Below are 21,403 nucleotides of genomic sequence, written 5' to 3'. Positions count from 1 at the left end.
GGATTGCAAAACAAACAAACAAAAAAATGTTTGCCTTCTTTTCTTTTTCTAAATACAGTGTTGTGTGTGTGTGTGTGTGTGTGTGTGTGTGTGTGTGTGTGTGTGTGTGTGTGTGTGTGTTCAATTTCATGTATGGATCTTTACAAATGTGGTAACACCAAACATGTACTTCTCTTTCTATGGGTTTTTGTAAACAAAAGAGATAGAGGAATGCACAATAAAGGATTTTTTTATTTTTTAATGCAGGTGGGTTTCTGTTTTTGCATACATCATTTTAATTTTTTTTTTTACCTGTTTCATGTCCCTGTAGGGGACTTCTTGAACCTGTGATTTTATGATCACTGAGAGAATACATTGTAGCTATGTCTTATCTCTTTTCTTTCACAAAATCAGCCGTGATAACCTATTGGCCCTCAACAATTGGATGGCCGATGAGTCACAAAGAGCTCCTTCCCTACGTTAACTCCTTATATAACGCTTTCATTGTTACCCGCAGCACATAAGCAGTTATCTCCAATTTTGGCCTTGGAAGGAATTAACCAATTCTATTACTAAAACGGGTTCACCGTTTTTTTTGTAGTATTGACGTCCGTATCAATTGTGAGTATAACTGCCCTTTAAATCATTATCTGAGGTTTTCCAAAGGTCTCCATATAGTGGTCAGTTGGGATGGTCCGACGGCTTCATCCTGGACCGGAAGGGTATTCAGATGGAGCTCATTTTGAAGCATTGGCCCATAAACTTTAAAGATTAACCCAAAAACAAACAAAGACCAGACCGTAAACAGGAGGGTCATTCACTTCATGCTGAGGTGGTGGCGGCGTCCATATCTATTGGACTATTCTCAAACATCAATCGGCCCCTCGGCAGCCCTACGCTCCACTCCCTACACCCTCCTGCAGGCGGTAAATGAGATGCACGCTCATTGTTCAGCCAGAAATGTGATCGGCGCCCGGCGTGCCAGAGAGGACATTTAAGATGCACGGCTTCCTATATCTCTGCTGTAATTATGCCGCACAGAGATCGTCTGTCATCTCCGCCACAAACAGTAACTTGTAGAATGTACTTGCGGATGCAGATCCACCGCCATTGCCTGACTGGGGTCACATACATAGCGCTCTGCTCTCCTTAGGGATGGCGACGCTTCTATCCTTCAATGTGGAATAGGTAATGCCAGTCACAAGGGATATTAACATCAAGGTTACAGAACGTTCCTCACGTGGGAAGCTTTTTAATATCCTATTCAGCCATTTCGGCGTTATCCTGCTGCTGGGGGTAATTACTCCCTGTATGTCACCAAGCTTTCCAGATCTGCATGTAAATCAGTCTTGCTAATGCAATCGATGGGGCCTCCTGGAATAGATCTTTAAAGGGAACCGTTCATATCCTTTGAGCACCATAAACTAAGGTTATGGAGTCATAGGACAGGGGGCGCCAAGTCCGGGATGTGAATTTCACACTTACCCATCTCCCCATCCCCTTTGTCCACCCACAAACTTGGCACTCGGTCCATTGAGCAGACTTCTCTTCACTGAATGCAAGTGCACATACTGTACTCTCATTACGGAGTGTGTGTATGGAAATATATACACACATATGCCCCCCCCATTCACCTTCAACAACTTTCGATCAGTCATCAAACAGCTATTTCCCATGGCTGCCCCATATAAATCAACATTCAACATGGGATTCTGTCATTCAGATTCACACTGCCTGAACCACGAGGAAAACAAACCCCGGCCAGGGATGCCTGTTGCCCCCATGGGTACTTTCTTCTGGAACACTGCCTTGTATTAGGATAAACACAATTAAGTTTGATTCGGAGTTGAACTCCGAGTCACGGGTGCGGGCCACGCCGGCCTCTCCCCACAGAGCTAAAGCCCTCTCTATATACACAAGCAAGGAGACTTTTAGTACAGTGTTAGCCAGTAGAGCATAACGTGACTGTTCTCAGTAAGAGAAACCAAGTAATCTGGTAGATATGATACCTTTTAATGGCTAACAAAAATACATGATGTTACAGCGAGCTTTCCGACCTACTTGAGGTTCTTCCTCAGGCTTAAATAGAAGGGAACATATATCTATCTATATCTTCTGATCTATTCCATTTAAAGGGGTTGTCCCACGGCAGCAAGTGGGTCTATACACTTCTGTATGGCCATATTAATGCACTTTGTAATGTACATCGTGCATTAATTATGAGCCATACAGAAGTTATTCACTTACCTGTTCCGTTGCTGGCGTCCTCGTCTCCATGGTGCCGTCTAATTTTCAGGGTCTAATCGCCGGATTAGACGCGCTTGCGCAGTCCGGTCGTCTTCTTTTCTGAATGGGGCCGCTCGTGCCGGAGAGCGGCTCCTCGTAGCTCCGCCCCGTCACGTGCCGATTCCAGCCAATCAGGAGGCTGGAATCGGCAATGGACCGCACAGAAGACCTGCGGTCCACCGAGGGAGAAGATCCCGGCGGCCATCTTCACAAGGTAAGTAAGTCGTCACCGGAGCGCAGGGATTCAGGTAAGCACTGTCCGTTTTTTTTTTTTAACCCCTGCATCGGGTTTGTCTCGCGCTGAACGGGGGGGCTATTGAAAAAAAAAAAACCCCGTTTCGGCGCGGGACAACCCCTTTAAGCCTGAGGAAGAACCCCAAGTAGGCCAAAAAGCTCACTATAACATCATGTATTTTTGTTATGCATTAAAAGGTATCATATCTACAAGATTACTTGTATTTTCTTACTGAGAACACATATATACAGTACATATACATACACACATGTATGAAAAGGCACAGACATGGGTGTGATTCATTTGCACTTAAAATACTACCAGAACAGAATGAATGGAGGGGTAAATACTTAATTAGTCCACTGATAAGGATATGAAAGTTTCATGATCTCTGAATTGGTGTTAAGGGGTCACCAGGTCGGTGTGTTATCTCTGCTACAGACTTTTCATGTTCTCCACTAATGCATGAATCAGCTTCCAATGTTTATTCTTTTTTTGAGCGTGTCAAAGATGGTTATAAACTTGTACTCCCAAATTCTTCTGTGACGTTGAGATTTAAATCTAGAGGCAATTCCTACAGGGTACTAGAGCCTCCATGCCCACCCATATCATATCTTGCATGCAAGCTAGAGGCGGTGCAACAGAGTACTAGGGCCTCCACGTCCGCCTGTATCACATCTTGTATCCAAGCTAGAGGCGGTACAACAGGGTACTAGAGCCTCCCTACAAGGGGTCAGTTCACCACCATAAATTCTCCTTTTGATCGGATATTGTAATCAATTATAACAACGTTTTAAGTTTCATTCCCTCCCGATAACTCCTTCCAGGTGCTTGATTTTACTTTGACAATGGGCGTATGTAAAGGCAGCTGTAAACATATGCAGCCTGCCCTGCGGATCAGAGGATGTGTCCGGCTCTCTAACAGGCCACATGTATTCCAAAAGACTATCCTTCTGGCCGCTGTGCATCCACAAACTTTATTTCACTGTAATGACAAATTGTACCTGAGAATGTTTTTCAATACAGGGAGAACCCTATATAACGCTACATATCAGGTGGTATACAAATGTATCTACAATGAGGACAGTACACGTCTGCAGACAGCTCACCTCTTCCTGGATGTACTGTAAGAGGAACGGAGACGCTCGTAGATTGTCCACGGGAATATTGAAGAAGCCCTGAATTTCCTTCTGATGCAGGTCCATGGTGATGAGGTGAGTTAAGCCTTCGGGAAGAAGAGAATTATATAAACGGTGACACAACAGAATATAACAGGAGGTCAGAGGCGATTCCTCCGGAGTTATCAGTCAGCTTCTTGGATTTCTGCCTGGTGACTGTTTGCTTAAACCGGGTCTTAACTTACAGAAAGACAAGGAGCCAAGTTTATACAGCGGATAGAGCGACCAAATAAACAGAGGCTAATGGATCTCTCTATAGAGGAGGATGGAAGAATTCCCACAGGTCTACTTGAAACGTCTCCAGACGTGATGCTGGGGTGAGATACGCTACATGGACATGGCGCAGAATTATGTCAGTGTCCTAGAAAGCAGCGAGCAGCCGGGGGCCATCCATTAGCTGCAATCAGACCCAGCAGCAAAACGTCCCTAAGGACGGCATAAAACGCAACGCCGCTCTAAATCCAGGGGGTTCTGCAATGATCCCCTTCATTTTAGGCTTATGAGGGTGCAAGAAACTGAGAAAGAAGAAGCTGTCTGTTGGGGTCCTCAATCTTTAAGCCACCCGTGACAAGGAAACTCTATAGTCACCAGCTCTTTCTTCTCATCACTAATTATATAGTCAGCTCTGCCGGGTTACACAGGACAAGTCAGTGAAGTGAATCAGTTAATTCTGCATTATTTTGTACCTCTTTTAATACTCCTGGCAATGCATGTAGAAATTGACAACTGGGTGGTGATAACGTGTAAGGACATATTTAAAGGGAACGCTAAGGGTCCTTTAAAATCAGCGCTACTCTACAGGGCCTTCACAGGGGTCGATTTACATTCCATGATCGATCATAAGATTGTTTGCTCCCCATAGTTTCAGGATTATTGGCAGCACACCACCATTTACACAGGGAAAAAGTACTGCCGAAAACTATGATTTTTTTTAATTTTTGCACCACATGAAAGATGCGATCACCTGATGAATACGAGTTTGTTCATTTGTTGGGTGATCAGCAGCAATTTCACATGGACGATGAACAGATAAAAAAAATTGTTGTCCAATAACTGGGTCGTGTAAAAGCCCTTTTAACAAGGAGTTGTCAATTCACACATTGCATAGTACCACTCCTGTCATTTCTCACTTGGGATCCCCGTTGATCAGCTGACCCTGTGTCTCCGAAGTGCAATAGACGGCTTCACTCCCACTGGCATCAACGGGAGTAACGCGTTCCTTTATACTTCCGGCTCCTCATTGCCATGGATATCAACGGGAGTGAAGCCATCTAATATACTTCGGGTCCTGATCACCGATGACAACGTCAATCCCTGCTGCACTGGAAGTGGGCCAAAGGATTAGCGGGGTACCCAAGTGGCAGATCCCCGCCAATCAACTATTGATGGCCTATCATGAAGATAGGTAACCTAAAGCCTGGAATACCTCTTTAAAGACATTTAGGGCATGCTGATTTGATATGGTGAGGGTTCTCTTCCAATCCCGACGACAGGGCTAAGTGGTCTGCCATTCTTGTCAAAGAGGAGGCCTCACCGCTATAAAAGGTCTCCATTTCACGTCGCCCCCATTATACATTCTTCTCTTACCAGCTTTGCACATCATGGAGGCCAAGAGCTTGGAGACGATGGATCCTCTCTTCCTCATCTTGCACTGCTTGCTGTAGGGGAAGTAAGGGATGACGCCACTGATGGTTTTCGCACACGAGGTCCGGCACGCGTACACCATGATTAAAAGTTCCATGATTGTCGTGTTCACATCCCTGTAGATATGGCACAGATCCAACAATGAATGCCACAGTTCATAGACAAAGATGTAAAAAGGCATAAGGGTACGACCCCGCATAGCAGTCGAACTGACTGTTTTCAATGAGCGTTTCTCTTGCATTTTCAAATGTGTTGACCGCTACACAGGGGTAGGAGCAGAGCTCCCACTTCACCCACCAATACCTGGGATTGGTTTAGGGGGTTAAATCCTTAAGGCTGCCTGTCCACGGGCCATAGTCATAGCGATAAATCGCCCGTGGATTAAGCTATGAAAAGCTTTCTATAGGCCAACTATGGAAAGCGCAGCCTGACATCCAAGAGTGGAGAACCATAACGATTCTCCGCTCGTGGGATTAAAATTGTGGCATACTGAGATTTGCCGTGATTCTCCGCGGTGACTCCATCTATTGGATAGGCTCACCGTGGAGACCTGCCAGTGCTCCCACCCTCCTCTCCTGCGGCGGAATATCGCTAGCGATGTTCCTCCTCGGCCATGGACAGGCAGCCTAAAGTAAGCAGCTGTAGCTCCAGTTCTAGCAAGCCTTTGGAGTCATTTTCAAGCTAAGATTCTTTGCTTTAAAATGACATCAAAAGTGTGTCAGTCGACTTTACAGAACTAAAGATACAGCCATTTGAAGTGGAGTCAGGAATACTGACTTTACAGTGCAGGGCAGAGAGAGGAGACCAGCAATAGAGAAGATCCACGATCCTTCTGTTTATCTCCCCGTTCAAGGGAAGGGGTGACAAATTTTTGTTTAGGTTTTTTCCCCCACATCACTCAGAGAGCATATTTGCTCTCCGATTACCACATATGTGTTTTTTTTCCCGGAAAAGGTGTGAAATGATGAGGATTTAAAACCCATTTACACGGAGCGATGATCACTCAAATGACAGTTTGAGTGACAGCTTTGAGCGGTCATTTTGCATAAACTATTAAGTAGCTACTCAGCTACTTAATAGCAATTAAGTGTGCAAATGAAGCCTTCAGCTGAATGCAGTTAATAGCCCGAGGGCTCTTATCTGCTTTCAGTTCCTTTGCTCTCCACGGGGAAACAATGCTATCCGCACTCCCCATGGAGAACTGCTGATAAGGCTGAATGACGATTTTTAGGTTGGACTGAATTTAATAATCAGCTAGCAGTGCACGATGGGCGCGCATTTAAACGCAACAATTATCGCTAAAATGATCACCTTTTAGCGATCATCGGCTCGTGTAAATTGGCCATTAGGGGACATCGAATTCCTCCTCTGCACTGTTTAATCCTGCAGATGATGCAATCATTGCCAGCCGTGGCACACAAACATTTTTACAGAAAAAAAAGGTTTTAAACTTTTCCCCTATAAAGGCCCATTTACACCAGCCAATGATCGTTTAAAAAAAAACAACAAAACGCTGATAATTTTAGCGATAATCGGTGCGTGTAAATGTGCACTCATCGTGCGCTTTTCAGGCACTGCTGGCTGATCGTTAAATTCAGTCCAACCTGAAAATCGGCGGTCAGCCTCATCAGCAGTGCTCCACGGAGAGTGCTGATAGCATTGCTTCCCGCTGGAGAACAAAGGATCTGAGCGCAGATAAGTGCCCTCGGGCTTTTAACTGCCTTCAGGCTTCATTTGCATACTTAATTGCTACTGAATAGCTACTTAATAGTTTATGCAAAATGATCGCTCAAAGTTGTCATTCAAACTGTCGTTTGAGCAATATTTGAGCAATCATCGGCTGGTGTAAATGGGCCTTTACGCAAGGATTTATATATTGAAGAAGTCCACACATAATTACTATCACCACATCCATAACAACCTGTACTACATGTTGTTACATTTAACCATAAATAAATTCCATAAAAGGAGGGGGGAAAAAACCCCACTAAGGCTGGGTTCCCACGGGGCGGATTCCTGACGGAAATCTCGCGGTTTGGCCGCAGCGAAAAACCGCGAGATATCCGCCGGGGGAACCGCTGCTTCAAAACCCACGGCGGTTTTGAAGCGGCCTGGCCGCTTGCTCTTCCGCTGCAGCCAGCGCTCCCATACAGAAGAGCGCGGCCGCAGCGGGAAAAAAAAAAAAAATGAACATGCTGCGGTTGGCAAATCCGCGCCGCAGCGGATTTGCCGTCCCGTGTGGACGATATTTTTTGAGAAATCTCGTCCACATGGCTGGCTAATCCCGGGATTAGCGGCCGCCTGCGGATTTGCCACGGCGAAATTCCGCACGGAATTTCCGCGGCAAATCCGCCCCGTGTGAACCCAGCCTAAAAGACCAAAATAGCCATTTTATGATAATTTTACATCCTTAAAAAACAGCCATAAAAAATAATAAAAAAACCGTATATGCATCAAAAGATACGCATTATCAATGTGCCTTAGGTGTGGATAGTACTATATAATAAAACCGTATATGCATCAAAAGATACGCATTATCAATGTGCCTTATCATACAGCCACATTGATAAGATAAAAAAAAGTTAGGACTGTTGGAAAACAATTCACTGGTTCTTGGGGCTATAATCAGTCATGTCACTAAGGGGTAAGCAATGCACCTAAAGTTACTAAGTTGTGCGCCAAATACGTTTACATGAGACAAATTAAAAATCTACAATAAAAAAAAGCGATATTTTCAGGAGGGTTTTCAAATTTTAACGTCACTACTCAGGGGTGGACAGTAAAACAAACAAACAAAAACAAACGGCAATACGAAAGCAATCCATCCCTTATTTTGTGATGCCACGAACCGTTCGCAGATCCCTTTAATAGGTGGCTCTGCTTACACGACCCCTTTTATAAGTAGCCTACCATGATATACCAATAAACCGGGCGTGGGGGGTTTATTTCTGGTATTTTGGCTATTTTATGAAGTCCTTTTATAGATGGAATTTAACCCTGGCCTCCCCCTTCACAAGGACATACGCTCCGGCACATCCCTATATAAGGCTGGAGCTGCGCAGTAAAGATGAATTATTACACATCGTCTTCATGGCGTGAGCTCCTTTCTGATGTTCTTCTTGATCCTCTCAGCCAAGCTTCTTGGGAAAATATTAACTCTTAAGACTTCAGATGGAAAGGAAGGAATATGCTTATTGACTCAAAGCGATCACTTACTTGGAAACGGTCTGTATGATAAACACATCTTTTCCTCGCACCGACTCTTGAATCTGAACGCGGGTCTCTGGGGAGTAGAAAGGGGTAATTCTGAATACTTAAATAAGACCCTGAACTTTTTGTATCTAACGTTTGCAGCACAAACTCTTAGGGTACTTTACATGTAGTGGAACTGGGAGGAGGGGGGGTGGAATGTCTGTAGAGGAAAATCTGCATCACATTCCATGCCAAATTCTGCATCAATCCTTCAATGAAAAGGGTGAAATTTGTTGTGGAGTTGCATCAAAAACTGTCAAAATCCACACTAAATTCTGCAGCACCTCTTTAAAGGGAAGCGATGATAAGAACAGTGCCCCCCGAGGGAATGGTGGAGCGGTGCACATGCACATCCATGCCTCCATTCACTTCTATGGAACTGAGGGAGCTAGCCAAGTGCTGCACTCAACTATCTCCATAGACACTGAATGGTCATGCAGGGGAAGCGCTGTTCCATTCACTAGGGGGATACAAGGTGCACTATTTGCAAGGTCTCTGGCGCTGACATTTATCCTGTGGCTAGGGGCTAAAGGTTTTTAGTGGGAAACCCCAGTGTTCACGCCAATCACCGCTGTTAACCCTTTAAATGTCCCAAAAAGCCCCATCTCCTCACAATGAGATCCCAGTGTAGAGATGAGAAGGCATGTTTTTAAAAAAAACAAACAAAAAAAAAAAACTGAAAAAGTATGAAAAAAACACTTTTTTTCCAAAGCCATTTTTTTCCGGGAAAAATTGGAGAAAAAAAAAAAAGGGTGTAGAATATGTTCTTTCCCAATGATAAATAATATATCTATGACATGGTATTCAAACTATATAACATAAAAAATGGCTTTGGGGGGAAAAAAACAAAACCACAAAAAGCTTTTTTCCCCCAATTTTTCCATTTTTTTCCCCAGGCCTTCCCATCTCTATCCAAGTGTCATGGCAGCTGAGCGCCTTCTGCAAATCTAAGGGCTGCCATGTTTCTCTAACCATTTAGGCGGACTTGTGTCCTGTCTTAATAGAATACCGGCAAAAAAACCATATATTGCAATAGTGAGGTATCGCTTATATTATACTGAGGTATCGGATATATTATATAGTGCAATACTGAGGTATTGCAGTATATAATAGAAGACATAAACTTGCATTTGATCGCTTATATGGGGACTAAAAAATATTTTTTTTTATTACTTTTGTAAAAAATAAAGGATAATGAAAAGTTTAAAAAAAACCTTTTTCTGTATTTATAATAAAATATGAAAACAAATAAGAACCAAAACATATTTGGTATCACCGCGTCCCCAGAAATCCGATCTATCAAAATAACATGTTAATTCTCCACAAGGTGAACGTCGTCAGACAATCAAAAAACAGAATACACAACAGCAGAACTGCGGTCAGAACATGGCAGCAGAAGAGAAGTCATTTATTTAAGGATAAATTTGGTATCATCATAATCGTACTGAGCCGAAGAATAAAGTTGTCATTTTTGCCACAGTGTGTACAATGTAAAAACAAAAACACAAGCCCCTACACCGCCCCCCCCTTCCCCCAAAAAAATACTAATAATAAAAGAATGGTGATATTACATTTGTCCCCATTTCACTACAGCACTGCCCTGAGACATTTGTACAGGTTTTTCAGTATATTATATGGTACATTTGTAAAACACCACAGCGCGCACACAAAAAACAACCTGCAGACAGTTACGTCAACGGAAAAGTAAAAGTTATGATTTTTTGAAAATGAGGAGGAGAAACCAAAAAGAAAAACAAATAAGGGCCACTTCCTTAAAGTCTAAGAGGAAAAATGTGCATAAGAGGCGGCTGTCCGTTCCATCTGCATAATGTACATTTTGGTCATGGTGATCAGTTGGCTGTTGTCAATGCATTCACTAGATCAGCAGCAGGAGTGGGGCTAATTACATCATCATACCACCACAAATTAACCCTTCAAATGGCACAGTCAACAGTGACTGCATCATCTAAGGTGGTTGACAGTGGGTAGGTGGGGCATATGCCCTGGGCGCAACTAGAAGAGAAGGCAAGGGGGGGCACAGCCAGCACTCTTTTGCAACCACAGCTAACAGCTGCCTGAATGATGTCCCCGCCCTGGCTCTTCTGACCCCCTACATAATAAGAGGTCACACATGGGCACTGTGTCACCCTCCTCTGCACCCTCCCACGCTCGCTGTCTAAACATCTGATGGCAGCGGCTCAGCCTCAGCGCTCCTGACCAGGTAGGACCAGAGTCTGAGCTGACACAGAGAAGTATGGAGAGCCAGGAGTGCCGATCACTAGAGTTAAGCAAGGAGTGCTGCAGAAAGCAGCTTTGTACGCAGCCAACAAATCACTCATCTCACCTCCCTGCTTACCTTCAGTGACCGACACACTCAGCTTTCCCCGTTCCTCTCTGTGTGGATTGGGGTTCCTGCTGCCTTGTTAGGAGCGCTGAGTTGTCAGAGGACGGGGTGACACAGTGCGACTCATCTGTTAGTAGCTGCAGGTCAGGATGGGCTCGCTCACACAGGTGTAAGCGTCACACGTATAATACACAGTGCTAAATACCCATTGACTTCTAGCGGGCCATCACATCTGCATTTTTTTCAGGTGCAGCATGTCCTATTTTGGTGCATAATACGCACCAATATAAGCCATCGGGATTTAACACACTCAGCAAAACACGTTACATGCGTATGTGCTGCGTATTGTGCACGTAACAAAACGCCGGTGTGAGTGAGCCCTTAGTGCGAGAGGCAGGGGTGGCATTGCAGAGTGGATGAACTCCTTTTGGTCTCCCTTAAGCTGCCCCCCTCCTGCTCCTATGGAGGAACCTTCTCCTGGGCTCCTCCATGTTACCACAAAAAGAGCTTTCCACGGATGTGGTCTAATAATCTTGCTCAGAAGTCGGAGACGGAAGGGAAGAACATCAGCAAGCAGAAAGACAGCAATAAGCTCTCGGCACTGCAAGGTGCCTGTCTTGCTAATGCTTCCCTGCAAGTTGTAGACCACCCCTAAACCACTTCATAGAGGTCCAGCCATCTGCAAAAAGTGTATATGTGTTATGTGAAAACTGTACGTGCACTGTATATATTTATATGTGTCACTAATATTATAAAGGTGCGTTCTCATTTTACTGAGTGATGGTATATCGCTGCCAGCACTTTATAATCGGCGAGACCGACCCTCCAGGATTCCCACAGCTCCTGAGGACAAGGGGGCAGCAGCACTGGTTTAGCATCGCCGGTTTTGCTGGTTTTTCCTGTACAGCAGCAGTCACGGTCACCCGCCATGCAGGAAAATGCACAGACAGGGACCTTGGGTGCCAATGTACAGGAAAATGCAGCGCAGCGGCCCTTTTATTGTCCTACTTACAGGATTGTGACTTCATTTAAAGGGTATTTCCCAAGATTCTTATCACTTGTATTGTAAAATGCCTATCTTGGGAATATTCCTTAAAAGTTTGTGTAGGAGCTGACAAACCCTTGTTGAACCATCTGCCCCTCACACATTCATTGGTGGAGGGAGTGGTGCTACACATGGAGTTAGACTAAAGGCACTTTCACACAGGCCGACGATCAGATTCCCGCAATTAGCAAGAATCTGAACGATTATCGTTCAATCTAGATACATGCATGACGAAGTTTGTTTATGGTTCAGCTTCAGCATGCATAAACACTGAACGACGGATCGGCCCCATTCACTGGCGACGATCCTTCCCGTGTAAGAGCACCATTAATTAGGCCACACAATCCTGCATGTTACATGCGTTCACGTGCCCACACATGGCAAAATTGTGACCATTGGTCGCTAAGAACAGGTGGGTGAGGCTTGGCTGCATGTAGTCAGCCGGACCATGTGGCCTAAAGGTACCCATACAAGGGACTACTGCCGGCCCACAGGCTACCACTGGACTATTACTCTGGTGTTTACACAAGAGGGATAGTCGTTCAATGAATCGATGCGCAGCGGGCCGAGGATCGTTTGGCCGCCCGCCTCCATTCACAGTAAACAGGAGTCATTCAAACACTGAGTAGCTCCTGTTTACACGGCCCAGACAGTCACTTGGCTTTTAGTTCTGCTAAAAAACAAGTAACTCTGACAAGTGGACAATTTCTTGCTCAGTGCCCTGTCGCTGGTCGAATGTACCCGGGACCATCATCACCTGAACTCACCGTTCCCAGTGATAATTTGGGCAATAATTGCCCCTTGTAAAAGATACCTTTAGGCAATAACTTCAAATTTGGGGGGGGTGAAACTAATCTGATTTTTTGCCCTGGGTGCAGGAAATCCTAGCTACGCCTCTGCAAAGCTAAGGGCATGCCAGTCCACTGCCAACCTCCACAAAGTAATCACAGGGCAGCGATACATTACCATTTTGGCTGGGGCCCAACATAAGTATTTGCCTATAAGGAACTGCTAAAAGATTTTCTCATGGGTCAACCAAATTAAAGGGGTATTCTGGCGATGGTGCAGTTTTTCAGTTTTCACCCATCCACTGGATGGGTGAGAAGTGATAGATCAATAGGGGTCGGCCTGCTGTGGTCCCCACCGATCCCAAGAATGGGAAACCTGTGTCCCCCTTATTTCCCAGTACAAGATCCATTCTACCATCTCTGTAGTGTAGTGGCGAACAGACCGCTTGTCGCACATACGCGTTAGCGGCTCAACTCTCAACAGCACAGACAGAAAGCCAAACTCTGTGCTTGGCTAGCTCTGTCTGCCCCGTTTAAACGAATGGAGTTGCAGCCGCACATGCTCCCTGCTTCGCCATTCATTTCAATGAGGCAGACAGAGATAGCTGAACACAGCTCTTGGCTATTTTTGTCATTCCCAATCAGAATGAATGAAGTAGAACTGTTCCATTCATTTGGATGGGCTAACGGAAACAGCACTTAAGCTAAACATCTGAGCGATTGGGAGGAATGGAGCTGCTGCTGCTGCGCATGTGCGAGTGGGGGCTCCATTCCCAACTACACTGCAGACATGGGATTATGTATTTTGAACTGTAAAATAAGGGGGACACGGGTACCTCATTCTTGGGATTGGTGACGGTCCCGACAGTGGATGGGTGAAAAGTGAAAAATTAAACCCAGTTGACGGAATACCCTTTAAGGCTCTAACTAGGCTGCCCCTAGTGGCCACTGCAAGGATGCATTATATCATCATTATTTGGCACAAAACTGCAGTAAGGATAACTGCGCTAATTAGTGGAGAATTTAAGACCTAAAAACGACTGTCCACTTTAAGGAAACACTCGTCAAATGACATGAGAAACATTCCTGCTGATGCGTCGGAGTTAGCGGGAGCCGGAGCGATCAATGCAGATGTGAGCCGCGCAGACACAACATCTCGGTGCTGGAGGCAACGCTGCCATCAAGGTCACAGGACCCGAGACGCGATTATCCCAGCACATATCACAACATGGCTGTAGCCTGCAGAACAGGAGCGACGGGCTGCAGATTAATGTTCATTAACTAATGAGGCCGGCCAGCAGCCTCATTAGAGAAAGCAGAGAGAAGCGACCGACAGCTGCTCGTCAGATTACGTCAGGACAGGGGAGCTCAGCGCGGCTACATATTGATTATTTTCTGACTAATGTGCTCGTAGATTTCATGGAACTTTCCACATCAGTCCACATGTTTGGATGAAGCGGGAGTCGTCTCTGTCGCTATGTGTACACAGCGCCTGCGTACAGAACAAAAAAAATCCAAAACCATAAATGGTCCCGATTAATCAAGGTAGTTGTACCAGTTCTCTGGAGTCACAAAAGTCACATGTTTTGGTGCACACCGTTTTGTGCCATAAATTTGTGACTTTTTAGATTTTTACATCCCGCTCGCCACAAGTGGGCATAGCTTAGTTGAAGGGCCACAGTGGGTAGACAAGGTACCGCTATGCAGGGAGAGATCGTGAAGGGGCTGCAGTGCGGCATCAGTGCCAGGGCGCCTTTATTCACAGGAGGTCATGGACCCATTAACTCCTTCCGCCCACAGCCATTTTTCAGCTTTTTGTTCCCAACTTTTTCCTTTTTTACATAGTGGGGGGATTCTTTTACATGGAGTGGCTCAGATAACATGTTCACTTTATAGTGCAGGCTATAAGCTTAGATGCCACGGTCAGCACTGATCATGACATCCAAGTACTTAAAGGGGATTTCTGGGTCTGAAGCACTGATGCAGTCCTCTGCCAATCAGCCGTTATCTGGCCTGCCGTCAGTGTAGACGGAGATGGGTTTAACAGTGATTCGCTGTTATCCAGCCCACTAACAGCTCGGTCCATATTGCAGCGCCCCAAGTTGATAATCCAGATGCGTCTCCCATTGAATGGAATGCAATACCAACACAGGCCAATGCAATATGTACGGAGCTGTTAGTGGGCTGGATAACAGCGAATCACTGGGTTAGCCAAGCGGTGAACCCGCACTGATAAATCATCAGTAATTCAGACCTAGAAAACCCTTTCAACATCCATGATCATAAGTAGCTCCGATCATGGCGGCTGAAGGTGGGAGCAACCACTGAAGTGGGCTAAGCTCCAATGCCCAACAACATACATGTACATCACTGCTTGTGAAGGGGTTAATACACAAACACAATAATACAATCTGGTGCCAGATGATCAGACTGTCTGGATTTAATTGCCACATTAAAAGGGGTTTTACTATTCACCGCCTATACCTTAGGAGTCATATTGCGCGGTACTGAAGTAGGCAAAACACAAATATAGGAGCCGGACAGTCACTTAGGGAAACGGGCACAGATTAAACCCTTACCTCTGTTGGGTTCCTGGTACACCTGGACTTTGCCAAGCTCAACACCAAGACGTCTGTAAGAGGTAAGCAAAAGAAAACCCTGGTAAGCGGCTGATGCCAAGCTCTTACCCCACAAACTGGTCAAACCAATAAGACAGTGACTGCATGAGAACGGAGGACAATCTGGTTAGCGTGAAGTCTCCTCATAGGAATCGCTCCCAGCACTAAGGAAATCTTCTAAGTGCAGTTCCTTAAAGTGGTCGTCTCCCGAAAGTAAGTGATCCCCTATACACAACTTGCAGATCGGTGGGGGCCCAAGCGCACGGATCTGCAGCTTATCCCCCAATCCTGTGTATAGGGGATCCCTTGCTTTCGTGAGACGATCACTTTAAGGCCACCTTCACACCGGCAGGAAACGCTGCGAATTTCTGCTAGTCGAAGAAGAATCTGTAACATGTTTAACCCCTTAAGAACATGGCCATAAAGACACAACATAGGAGGGCTTGTTTTTTGTGCGGCAAACTGTAGTTTTTATAGGTACACATATAATGTATTGTAAAACCTATACATTATCAATCAGAACATGGTTATTTTTCTCTGCAGTTTAGTACGATTATGACAATACCAAAAATGCTTAGATTTTTCCACAAAACAAAAAAAAACAAAAACACCTTTTCTTTTTATGGGCGGGGGGGGGGGGGGGGGGGGGGGGGGAGAGTTGAATTCCCATAACTTATTTTAGATTTCCATGGACGGAGCTGTGTGAGGGCTTGTTTTAGCATGACGAGCTGTAGTGTTTACTGGTACCATTTTGTGGCACATACGGCTTTTTTGATCATTTCTATTTTTTGGGGGGAGGAAAAGATGAACAAGATCTTTTTTAATTTTAACAGTTTTTGCTGCGCAGGATAAATAGTGTGTTTAATTTATTGTGAAGAAGAAAAAAAATGTTTCACTAATTTTAGACAAAGAGGGGAAAATGCGCAAAAGTGGTTTTCTTATTTTTAACATTTTTATGCCCCTGTAGGGGATATGAACCAAACAAGCTCTGATCACTATGATAATAAGTACTTCTGTAATGCAATACCACTCACAGTAGTGATCACAGACCACAGCAGGCCCAGATAGCAACGTATGGCGTTCATTTGCCATGGCAACCCATCGGCCCTCCGTATTACGTAGCGGAGGGCCGATTACGTCAAAAAGGAAGTGCACTCCCTATGTGAACCTTTTACACGCAGCAATCTACATTGATCACGGCACATATAGGGTTAACAACAGGGAGTGGTGTTCTCACCGATACCCGCTGTTGTAGCAGGAGGCCAGCTGTCAGCCACAGCCGGTTCCCACTGCGAGATGGCGTGTACTCACTTCTGAGCCTCTGCCATCCCCATGACGCAAGTTTACATCTTCTTGCGGTAACTACCACCCTGCCAGGACGTTAACTAACGCCCTGTGGCATTAAGGGGTCAAAGAATGTTGTGGATTCCAAATCCGCAGCGTGTCTTTTAATTCTGCAGGATTCAACGCTTACTACGTTCTTGCCTACATTTGCAAGCGCTCATGCGCAATACAGGTTTCTTCTCTTTGTATTTAGGCAATGTTAATGGCGTATGGGCTGCGGGTTGGATGCCTCCATTAAAAACTTCAATTGAGGCCGTCCTCGGCACAACAGAGCATTCTGCGATTATTCTTCCACACGCAGAATACACAATTCGTATTCGCAAATGTGAAGGAAAAATCAAAACTACATGCCTTTCAATGCCTGCATTTTCCCGCAGGAAGTCTGCGCAGATGTTGATCATGGATTCCGCAATTAAAATCCATTTGTGTGAGACTCCCCTTAGGCCCAATATCCAAATGAAGATTTTATTTATAAAATCTGCGCGTGGCGCCCGAATGGGAGATCCACGCGTCTTGCTGCCCATAGGGATGCATTAGCATCCATAGCGCAGCTAAAAGCATGCGGATGAGATTTCTTCCCCGCATGCGGGTTGCGCGCATGGGCAGAAATCGCAGCATGCTCCATTTTTCTGCAGACCTGCTGTGCAGAGGGCTCCGGCGGCTTACACTGAAGCCTATGGAAGACGGCCGTTACCGTGGCACAGCCACCGCTGTTTTTGTGCTGTGCCGCGGATACGTGGGAGATTTAAAAAAAAACAAAACAAAAAAAAACTGTGCACGGCACGTGTGTCGAGCAAATCCACCGGCCAGAAGAAAGAAGATCTGGCCTGCATAGAGGAGAGCCTCGCAGCGTCCGAGGAGGTAAGAAAAATGTATTTCCCTCTCCATGGCCGAGGGCGCGCACGGATTCCACTGCGGGATTCAGCAGTGGTATCCATGTGTGCAAGTGCACATGAGGCCTTACATGTAGCAAATTTTGATGTGGATCTGCAGCAGATTTAACCATTTCAATTTATAAGGTGAAGTCTGCTGCAAATCCGCATCAAAATCTGCAGCAATAGTGCAGTTTTTGAAGTGGATTTCGGTGCAGATTTTTGGCACAAATTCAGCTATTTGTGAATTTTGCTGTGTATAGTGACTGCCATTCTGCTGTCACCTATGCCAGTCGGATTAGTGGTTTTGCAAATCTTACTTTTGAAATTCTGCTGGGTCGGACTAGATGGTGATTGGCAGGTCCTTCTGTGTGCACAGAAACATGGAAGGATCTGCCAATCCGCATCTGGAAGAGGTGGGGGTGCAGATATGAATATACATGAGCTTCACTGCACTCATCTACTGTCTGGCCCTGCAAAGACTCAAAGGAGAAATTTACAAAACCACTAAACCAATAGCTGCAAGTGAGGGCAGAGGGCTGACATCAGCATGTCTATACACTTCACCCTGCTGCCCCGGCTAGGGAACCTGGCAGCTCCCTTTATAAAGAGCCTACACTCTTTGTGCTATACGAGGCAGTATACAGGTGGCTTTCTACACAGTAAAGCCCCGACATGTCTCTGCAGCGCCTACATATTCTGCACACCATCGCAGGCCACAAAACGCCGTCTGATGTTTTAGGTGCTAACTGCGACAGTCATTTCTGTTCCATAATAAAATGTTCTCAAACGATCTCGTCAGCAGTGACAATCGGAAATGTAAGGGACGAGACGGAGCGGTAGGGAAATGTCATGCAGCTGAAGGTCAGACAGAACGACACGTCCCAACAGCAGGGTACCTACTCTGCAATCTTCTTGGCCAGCTCTATGCAGGAGGCAGTGGAATTGGCAGAGAAAAGCACCAGGCCACCCTTGGTAACGTTCATCTTGGGAGTGTACGGATGTCACATACACACGGCGGGACCAAGAGTCCTCCTAGAGGAGAGAGAGCATGTAAGACAATGCAGAAACATATACACTGAGCAGACTATAGGAGACACTACATAAGGACAGCATTATAGTAGTTATATTCTTGTACATAGGGGGCAGTATTATAGTAGTTATATTCTTGTACATAGGAGGCAGTATTATAGTAGTTATATTCTTGTACATAGGAGCAGTATTATAGTAGTTATATTCTTGTACATAGGAGGCAGTATTATAGTAGTTATATTCTTGTACATAGGGGGCAGTATTATAGTAGTTATATTCTTGTACATAGGGAGCAGTATTATAGTAGTTATATTCTTGTACATAGGGGGCAGTATTATAGTAGTTATATTCTTGTACATGGAGCAGTATTATAGCAGTTATATTCTTGTACATAGCAGCAGTATTATAGTAGTTATATTCTTGTACATAGGGGCAGTATTATAGTAGTTATATTCTTGTACATAGGGGCAGTATTATAGTAGTTATATTCTTGTACATGGAGCAGTATTATAGTAGTTATATTCTTGTACATAGGGGGCAGTATTATAGCAGTTATATTCTTGTACATAGGAGGCAGTATTATAGCAGTTATATTCTTGTACATAGGAGGCAGTATTATAGTAGTTATATTCATCTACATAAGGGGCAGTATTATAGTAGTTATATTCATCTACATAAGGAGCAGTATTATAGTAGTTATATTCTTGTACATAGGAGGCAGTATTATAGTAGTTATATTCTTGTACATAGGAGGCAGTATTATAGTAGTTATATTCTTGTACATAGGGGGCAGTATTATAGTAGTTATATTCTTGTACATAGGGGCAGTATTATAGTAGTTATATTCTTGTACATAGGGGCAGTATTATAGTAGTTATATACTTGTACACAGGTGGCAGTATTATAGTAGTTATATTCTTGTACACAGGTGGCAGTATTATAGTAGTTATATTCTTGTACATAGGAGGCAGTATTATAGTAGTTATATACTTGTACATAGGAGGCAGTATTATAGTAGTTATATACTTGTACATAGGAGGCAGTATTATAGTAGTTATATTCTTGTACACAGGTGGCAGTATTATAGTAGTTATATTCTTGTGCACAGGTGGCAGTATTATAGTAGTTATATTCTTGTACACAGGTGGCAGTATTATAGTAGTTATATTCTTGTACACAGGTGGTAGTATTATAGTAGTTATATTCTTGTACACAGGTGGCAGTATTATAGTAGTTATATTCTTGTACACAGGTGGCAGTATTATAGTAGTTATATTCTTGTACACAGGTGGCAGTATTATAGTAGTTATATTCTTGTACACAGGTGGCAGTATTATAGTAGTTATATTCTTGTACACAGGTGGCAGTATTATAGTAGTTATATTCTTGTACACAGGTGGCAGTATTATAGTAGTTATATTCTTGTACACAGGTGGCAGTATTATAGTAGTTATATTCTTGTACACAGGTGGCAGTATTATAGTAGTTATATTCTTGTACACAGGTGGTAGTATTATAGTAGTTATATTCTTGTACACAGGTGGCAGTATTATAGTAGTTATATTCTTGTACACAGGTGGCAGTATTATAGTAGTTATATTCTTGTACATAGGGGCAGTATTATAGTAGTTATATTCTTGTACACAGGTGGCAGTATTATAGTAGTTATATTCTTGTACATAGGGGCAGTATTATAGTAGTTATATTCTTGTACATAGGGGCAGTATTATAGTAGTTATATTCTTGTACATAGGGAGCAGTATTATAGTAGTTATATTCTTGTACATAGGGAGCAGTATTATAGTAGTTATATTCTTGTACATAGGAGCAGTATTATAGTAGTTATATTCTTGTACATAGGAGCAGTATTATAGTAGTTATATTCTTGTACATAGGAGCAGTATTATAGTAGTTATATTCTTGTACATAGGGGCAGTATTATAGTAGTTATATTCTTGTACATAGGGGCAGTATTATAGTAGTTATATTCTTGTACAAAGGAGCAGTATTATAGTAGTTATATTCTTGTACAAAGGAGCAGTATTATAGTAGTTATATTCTTGTACATAGGAGCAGTATTATAGTAGTTATATTCTTTAACATAGGGGGCAGTATTATAGTAGTTATATTCTTGTACATAGCGGGCAGTATTATAGTAGTTATATTCTTGTACATAGGGGGCAGTATTATAGTAGTTATATTCTTGTACATGGGGGGCAGTATTATAGTAGTTATATTCTTGTACATAGCGGGCAGTATTATAGTAGTTATATTCTTGTACATATGAGCAGTATTATAGTGGTTATATTCTTGTACATATGAGCAGTATTATAGTGGTTATATTCTTGTACATATGAGCAGTATTATAGTGGTTATATTCTTTTACATAGAAGCAGTATTATAGTAGTTATATTCTTGTACATATGAGCAGTATTATAGTAGTTATATTCTTGTACATAGGGGGCAGTATTATAGCAGTTATATTCTTGTACATGGGGGGCAGTATTATAGTAGTTATATTCTTGTACATGGGGGGCAGTATTATAGTAGTTATATTCTTTTACATAGAAGCAGTATTATAGTAGTTATATTCTTGTACATGGGGGGGCAGTATTATAGTAGTTATATTCTTTTACATAGAAGCAGTATTATAGTAGTTATATTCTTGTACATATGAGCAGTATTATAGTGGTTATATTCTTGTACATATGAGCAGTATTATAGTGGTTATATTCTTGTACATATGAGCAGTATTATAGTGGTTATATTCTTGTACATAGGGTACA

The 21,403-nt window shown here is 43.6% G+C and overlaps 1 protein-coding gene across 2 annotated transcripts in view; it reads right to left on the bottom strand.

Moving 5' to 3' along the window:
• PRPSAP2 (phosphoribosyl pyrophosphate synthetase associated protein 2) overlaps window positions 1–21,403 on the bottom strand; it is a 54,247-nt gene that overhangs the window by 17,408 nt on the left and 15,436 nt on the right. Inside the window, exons 2-6 of one of the 2 annotated variants that reach the window (XM_066576591.1) lie at window positions 18,489–18,620; window positions 15,331–15,383; window positions 8,539–8,605; window positions 5,266–5,438; window positions 3,610–3,725 (exon numbers count right to left, since the gene is read on the bottom strand). In XM_066576591.1, the coding sequence (XP_066432688.1) occupies window positions 3,610–3,725; window positions 5,266–5,438; window positions 8,539–8,605; window positions 15,331–15,383; window positions 18,489–18,571 (492 nt within the window). In that variant the 5' untranslated portion in view covers window positions 18,572–18,620. Of the gene's footprint in view, window positions 1–3,609; window positions 3,726–5,265; window positions 5,439–8,538; window positions 8,606–15,330; window positions 15,384–18,488; window positions 18,621–21,403 lie in introns of those variants that run through there. The other variant, XM_066576592.1, reaches the window with a different exon arrangement.

Source organism: Eleutherodactylus coqui, chromosome 8 (genome assembly GCF_035609145.1).
Source record: "Eleutherodactylus coqui strain aEleCoq1 chromosome 8, aEleCoq1.hap1, whole genome shotgun sequence".
NCBI lineage: Eukaryota > Metazoa > Chordata > Amphibia > Anura > Eleutherodactylidae > Eleutherodactylus > Eleutherodactylus coqui.
This window is presented reverse-complemented; position numbering and strand designations above follow the sequence as displayed.